At 38.0% G+C, this 7,552-nt stretch overlaps 1 protein-coding gene across 1 annotated transcript; it reads right to left on the reverse strand.

Moving 5' to 3' along the window:
• Window positions 1-5,411: 5,411 nt before the first annotated feature.
• On the reverse strand, window positions 5,412-7,242 carry LOC149232550 (clavaminate synthase-like protein At3g21360). Its single transcript, XM_089376512.1, has 3 exons — window positions 6,736-7,242; window positions 6,401-6,651; window positions 5,412-6,040 (listed from the first exon to the last, which is right to left on the reverse strand). The coding sequence occupies exons 1-3, from the start codon at window positions 7,102-7,104 to the stop codon at window positions 5,635-5,637; spliced, it is 1,026 nt and encodes a 341-aa protein (XP_089232638.1). The 5' UTR covers window positions 7,105-7,242; the 3' UTR covers window positions 5,412-5,634.
• Window positions 7,243-7,552: the final 310 nt, after the last annotated feature.

Raw genomic sequence — 7,552 nt, forward strand, 5'->3', positions numbered from 1 at the left:
ATTTATAGTGGTACACTTGGACGACATCCTGATCTTCAGCCAGAGTTGGGAAGAGCACCTCCACCACATCCAACACGTTCTCCAAACACTACAGAAACAAAAGTTATGTGCCAATTTGGAGAAATGCACTTTTGGCATGACCCAGGTTCAGTATCTGGGATACATTATTAATGAACGGGGGGTTGCATGTGGATCTAGCCAAGATCCAAGTCATTCGAAATTGGCCATCTCCAACCACTCTGACAGAGCTCCACAGCTTTCTAGGTCTTGCCAACTTCTACCACAGGTTTGTGTTGGGATTTTCTCATATCACTTGGCCCTTGAGTCAAGTCACCAAGGGAGGAGCGAAAGAAAAATTCTTTTGGTCTAAATCTCAACAGAAGGCATTCATAGAGTTGAAAGATCGCCTCTACCTGGCACCAATGCTTGCATTACTAGACTTGCAACAACCATTTGAGGTCAAGATACATGCCTCTAACTATGCTATTGGGGTAGTCCTTACTGAATACAGGCATCCAGTGGCATGTCATAGTGAGACACTTTCACACATAGTCTGGAATTATCCCACTTATGACAAAGAGATGTATTCCATTGTGTAAGCCTACCAACAATGGAAGCATTACATTTTGGGAAAGGAAACAGTAGTCCACATAGACCACCGATCCCTGCGAGCATGCCAAGATGATATGGGAAGCACACTACAGTCAGGCTGCTGGGCATTTCGGGGTTGAGAAAATGGTGGCAGTACTATAGAAGTAATTCTATTAGTTGAATCTTTGATAGGATGTCGAGATGTACATCAGATCCTGCACTGCCTGCACCATTGCCAAACTGACAATCAAGAAGCAAGGCATCTATAACCTGCTGCCTACCCCTAGTCGACCTTGGGAATCCATCTCTATGGATTACATGTCAGGCCTTCCTTCTACTAAGCATGGAAATGACCTTTTTTTGTAATTGTCGATAGGTTCTCGAAGATGGCCATTATGGTGGCCTGCAAGAAGAATATCACAGAAGAAGCCACTGCTAAGCTCTTCTTTGAATGAGTGTGGGTACACTTTGGGATCCCACCGACTATCATCTCAAATCGGGACAACAGGTTCCTCAGTACATTTTGGTCTAGTCTCTGGTAGATGATGGACACCAAACTCACTAAGTACACAACCTTCCATCATCAAACTCATGGTGAGACAGAGGTTGTCAACATGATGATCATACACATTATGTGCATGTACAACTCAAAGAATCCACGCACATGGGATGAGAGCCTCCCCTATGTTTAACACAGCTACAACTGGGCTCTCATAGCTCAACTGGCCACAACACTTTTCAGGTGGGTTTGGGATTCTAACCACTATTTCCCATTAATGTGGCCATGCCATTTGCAGCTACTCACGCAGATTAGGCTCATGTCCAGCCCAAAACAGATAAGACAAATAGCTTCATTGAGCATGTCCAGCATATTTTCAGCAGGTCCACAACATCTTGGAGAAATCAAATGCCAAGTACAAGCAGTGACATGATCCACATCGGTGCCACACAAGTTTCAGGTAGGCGACAAAGTCTGGTTGCATTTGAAAAAGGAACACCTTACCGGAGCCTATCGGAAACTCAAACCACTCCGATATGTTCCTTACACCATTACCAATGTTGTGGGGGACAATGCATTTGAGCTCATCATTCCCCATTCCTTGACCTACACACAGTGTTCAATGTGGACCACCTTTGGCCATACTTTCCACCATCACTAGACACATTCGACATTGAAGAATAGTTGCATGGAACAAGTTGCAACTGATCGAATCATGGACACACAGATCAAGCACACTTGCGAGTAGAATATCCAACTGTATAGAGTTGTCAAAGTAGGCCAACTCCTTCACCAAGGCAAGTGTCTCACCATGGACCAAGTTCAGCAGAAGCTTCCTCATCTCGTGTAGGAACTCAATGCAATAGGGACCATTGCTTCCTAAGGGGGGAGGAATGATCCAGGTGGATATTGGTGGCCACCCTCCAAGTCCACTTAGACCCCGACCATTGTGTCTTTTAGCTTTTCATTTTCCTTAACTGTAGCACAGTTTACTATTTTTAGCAGTTTTTTGGGTCTTGAACTTCTGGAGCCGTTTTGAGGCCCTAAACGATGTTTTTTGGGAAAAGTAGGAGCAACATGGGTCTATGTACCAATTTTCCTCTTCGCAAAGTTGTAGTTCTTGGATAGATCTTTCTAACTAGATATTGTGCGCGTCAAACGGAGATCGTATGCAAAAGTTACGACCCCAAGAACTTGATGTACTAATTTACCCAAATGGGGCCCACAGTGTGGCATTCCATCTTCTATGGTTAGGTTTTTAGATTTTAGGATTTTCCATTATTTCTCAAAAATAAATAGCCTTCGAGCCTCATTATAACACATTTCAGAGGCATATAGCCGCCACATATCTTCTCAAAGATAAGCTACCATCGCCCTAGCTAGTTTATTTCCATTTCTGTTTGTGAGCATATTTCAGTATTTTACAGTAATTAAATGAAGTATTATTTATGTTGCATCTCTATATGTATGGTCATATCTGTAATTTGTTGCATTCATGTTTAAATCTGGATCAACGAAGCCCTAATTAAAAGGAAAAAAAGGCAGTATATTCGTAAAAGACAAGAGAATCTCTTACACCTCTCTGAGGTAGCTCCTAAGAAATTCTAGAGGTAGATTCTAACAAGGAAAACTAAAGATAATAATAAAATTGCTTTACACCTATCTTAAAAAGCTTTATGAATCTCCAAACATCATGGATAAATTTGAAATCCTTCTCACAACGAAAGAATTTTTCTCATTAGAAGACATTGATTGTGGTGTTAAACGCTTGGAAAATGGGAAAGCTAAGGACATTGAAGGTTACCAAGAAGAAATCTTAAAAACTGGAGGTCCTGCCCTCATCCCCCACATCCACAAGCTTTTTAATCAAGCGGTTAAGCAATGGTTCCGTAAAGCATGGACTCAAAGCCTAATTATCCCTACTTTTAAAAGTGGGGATACAAATAACTCCTCTAATTATTGGAAAATTATGATCATCCCCCTCTTAGCCAAGTTATATGGTATTATTTTGGGAAATAAGTTGAGCATATGACTTGAAAGTGAAGGTAAGCGGGCTAAAGGCCAAGCGGGTTTTAGAAGGCATCACTCAACAATGGACCACCTCATTACGCTTAGGATGATTCTGGAGGAATGCTGCAATGATAAATCCAATCTCTTTTGTTGCTTTGTGGACCTTAGAAAGGCTTTCGACATGGTTCCTATAAACAACCTGTGGAATGGATTAGAAGAGCTACATGTTCCTTTCGAGATGAGAGCTACCTCTATAAGGTTATACAAGAATGTAATTTCCCAGTTAAAAGGCAATGAGGGGTGGTCAAAAGATATTAAGTGTAATATCGAAGTTAAACAAGGTTGCACCCTCTCCCCTACCCTATTTGGCATTTACATCGACAAGCTAGAAGGTTGTGTAGAGGAAGAAAGTTGCGTTGTCATGATCTTAGCTGGGACAGTCATCATCCTTCTTCTCTATGTTGACGATATTTTTCTTCTCGCAAGGTGACCATCTAATCTTGATAAGAAACTTACACTTCTTAAGGATTTCTTCTCTACCATGGGTATGATTGTTAACACTGACATAAAAGAAGTTATGATTATCAAATCCAAGAATGACACTTACGCTAATTTTATGTATGACAATAGTAACTTGGAGGAAGTGTCTTCTTACAAGTACCTAGGAATTGATATTCATCGCAAGCTCAACTGGAACTATAACATTGAGAAAATGATTAATGGGCAGTGGAAAGCTTATTTGGTCTTGAAAATAATTGCACAACAACAAACCTCGTAATGTGGGATAGAAAGAAGTTCCTCTCTGAAACTTTAGTCACTCCTGTTATCTTATACGGATGTGAGGTTTGGGGTTGCAGCATCTCTAGAGAATCCTGGAGAAAGATTGAACAAATCCAGAAGCATTTTATAACATATAACCTCAAAATTAAAAGCAATACACCCTATCCCAGTCTCCTTGTAGAAGTGGGTCTTTTCCCTATCAAGAGACTATGCATCTGTTGTACAAGTGCAAACTCAATATCATAGGATACCATAGACTTGCTAAGCTAGCTTTAAATTCCAACCAAAACCACCTAAGGCTCAAACGAGGTTGGTATAAAGAGACCAGGGCCTGGTTAAACCATTGGGAGATTGATGAGAATGTTGCATTGCAAAACATTAATAACATTAAAAATATTGTTACTTCTAAGTTCAAATAAAAAATGTTGTGTGAGAAAGATTTAGCAACTAAAATAAAATTAAGATATTATAAGGAGGTCATCAACCCCACCCTAGAAGATTAAAAGCATTTCTCTGTTTTAACTAGCTCAAAGAAGAAAATTAATATAGCCAAGATTAGAACGAACTCTCATGAGCTCCATACTGAAACAGGTCGTTGGGCAGTTCCTAAAACACCATGGATGGAAATGATCTGCCATCTCTGTGAGAATATGAACATCGAGGATGAAAATCACTTCCTCTTAGAGTGCCCTGCGTACAACCACATTATATCTCGGTTTCATAATCTTTGCTACAATACTCACCTTCCTAGCCTTTTATGATGTCAAAATTATAGTGAGCTCAGAAGGTTTCTCTCCAAGCCTTTTGGGCATAGGAATAAAATCTTAAATCAAACTAAATAATTCGTTTCTTAGGTTGGAGAGACCAAAGTTTGGTCCCAATGGATGTTAACCATCATCATCATCATTACAAAAATTATAAAACTCAAGTTAAAACATCAAAATTATCTCAACATGGATGACAATTTAACAAAAACAAGAAAATAAATAAATTTCAAAGATATGAATCAATTTTTAAATCTTTTCAATATGGAGGAATTTGCAAGTGAAGAAAACAATTTTTAAATTCTTTTAGGATAAATAAAATTATTTTATTTTAAAATATCTAAATTAAAATTAACAATATTCATTTTTATAAATAAATTTTAAAAATAAAAATATTTTTTAAATAAATAAGAAAATAAGATAATGCTTTAAAATTGAAGGGTATTTAGTAGGAGTTAAAATTTGTTGCTTATAAATTATTATGGGTAATTCTTAGTAATGTAGTTTCTTTTAATAATGTTGATGAATCAGCCTCAATTAGTGGATAGATAGCAATGATAATTTTCTTCACTACTAATTTAACAACTAAATATATATATATATATATATATATATAATATTTAAAAATAAAAAAAAACTTAATAAACCATTCATCTAATTTATAGTCTATTTTTAAATAAATAAACAAATTTATCTTCTTGAAAAGCTACCGAAACATTGAAATTATTTATGTAGAAGTTACCGATGAAACTTGTAACTCCAAAAACGGCAACTCAAACAAATTCATGCTTGATTACTCTAAAAACCCTTAAAACATAAAAGGGAAAAAGTTGCAAGCAAAACCATATCCAGACATCGAAGATTCTTTTTTTTCGAGTCAAACTACAATGTGTGCAAAGGAATAAACTTCTCAGGACGGGCAGCAGAGGTTAACTTCTCAGATTAATTGCCAACAACAATGCTTTATAATGGAAAGAAACACCACTCATTTTATTTGCAGAAGGCTGCAAGTACCCTTCTAGGTGGGGTTGAAGGCCTTCTGGCATGCTGTACAAAGCGATTGTCCAGCACCAGAACATCACCAACTTCCCAGCTGATGTCCACGCACTCTTCTTCAGCTATTTCGACGTATCGTTCAATTGCCTCTTCAGGAAAGAGGGAACCATCTGCAAGCATTGGGACTAGCCCTCGAAATGCTGAAGGGTTGAACCATGCTTTCCTGTTGTCTGCGAGTGTTGGGGTTGCTTGTCGAATTGCCGAAGCGTTGAACAATGCTTTCCTCTTGTCTTGGTCCCCGTCAACAGTTCTTATGGAAACAATAGGTCCTATTTCAAATAACATTGTACCATCATCTGCCCAAGTTATTTTGGACACGGGAACACCTGATGTTGCAAGCCTGGAACACCACATTTTTTTTCAAAATAATTTGATTATTTAAAATGGTAAAGCTGAGATGAAGTAGGAGAGATCTGGATAGATCTTAAAATTAATACAAATTCAGTTTGACCTATATCCTAAAATAAAATTACACAGATTTATTTTAAGATGAAATGTAGATTTTTAGTCTATTATTTCTGTATGTAAATTGTGTATGAGCTAAAGCAGTGTGATTGCTTCGAATGGATAGTTGACCCACCACGAAAGACATGAAAAACAAAAGAAGCTCATAGACAATTTACATCAAGAAGCATTAAAACAGAATGACAAACTTTGAAAATTTTCATACATACTGCATATAACTTCAATTTATTCTTACTTCCTTTCTGCTTCCTGCTTGGTGGTGGTTTCGTAACCGGACTGCCAACCCTTTAAAAAGGATTGAGGATCGTCTTCCTGAGGGAGGCTAAAGGAATAGATCAAACCCCCATCCTCCAGTTTTTTAACAAGTTGTGGAAATTTCTGTTCCACTCGTTGGGTGATCTTAGTGCTTAAAACAATTGCTGTCTGTCCTCCCTCCGGAGGCGCAATCTCACAGAAGAAAATTAATTTGGTAGGAAAACTATCGAACTGAAAAAACGCCAAGAATCAGTTTGAAGAGCAAGAAAACAGAAAAGGAAACTGTAGTGTGGAGTGCAAGGAGGATGGACTTACCACAGACATCTCGTGATGGAATTCGATGGGTTGCTCAGAAGGAGCTTCGTTTGCAGTGTAAACCCTTCCTTCAACCCTGGTTCTTGAAGCTAAGCCCAGATATGGATGCTCTTCCCATCCAAATGCTTCGACAACTGCATTGAAATCTGATGCGCTTCTCAGTGGAAATCCTCTGAAGAGAAGCGCCCCAGCCCGTTTTAGATGATTGTCGATCCATTCCCTGTTGTGTTGGATGGAGTCGACCAAGGACACAATCGACGGGTTTTCAGCTACAGACGGAGGCAGCAAAACCATAGGAAAGAGAGTGCCATCTTCAAGAATCTGCTGTTGGGCAATCCTCCCTTGTTCCAAGAAGGCCAATTCCTCCATTGTTTTATCTCGTTGCTGTTCAGAATGCTCGCCTGAATGGACGGTACAACAGTTCCTTGCCTGTATTGAAGTTAGGCGTATATGCTAGATATTTGGTGCGTTGCCTCACATGTGGGTAACACCTAAGTCCTGAAGTAGTCAATTTAGGGAAGAAAATAGGAAGCAATGATCACAATTTATCTTCTCATAATCGGTTAAGTCTTTGCACATGCATGCATTTGCTTTCGTCTTATTAATTTTATTTTAGTCGTAATGACGAAAGAATTGTATTTAAATGTTATATATTTCTATTTATCGTAAATGACGAAAGAATTGTATTTAAATGTTATATATTTGTATTTATTTTAATCGTAAATGACGAAAGAATTGTATTTAAATGTTATATATTTCTATTTATCGTAAATGACGAAAGAATTGTATTTAAATGTTATATATTTGTATTTATTTT

This window comes from Pinus tabuliformis, chromosome J (genome assembly GCF_031772625.1).
Source record: "Pinus tabuliformis cultivar Carrire ecotype Pingquan chromosome J, CPIR1, whole genome shotgun sequence".
In the NCBI taxonomy this organism is placed as follows: domain Eukaryota; kingdom Viridiplantae; phylum Streptophyta; class Pinopsida; order Pinales; family Pinaceae; genus Pinus; species Pinus tabuliformis.

Coding starts and splice junctions, on each gene's coding strand:
- LOC149232550 (XM_089376512.1), bottom strand. CDS start 7,104: ATGGAGGAATTGGCCTTCTTGGAACAAGGGAGGATTGCCCAACAGCAG. Junction 6,652..6,735: donor TCCATCACGAGATGTCTGTG/GTAAGTCCATCC, acceptor GCGTTTTTTCAG/TTCGATAGTTTTCCTACCAA. Junction 6,041..6,400: donor AAGCAGGAAGCAGAAAGGAA/GTAAGAATAAAT, acceptor GTGGTGTTCCAG/GCTTGCAACATCAGGTGTTC.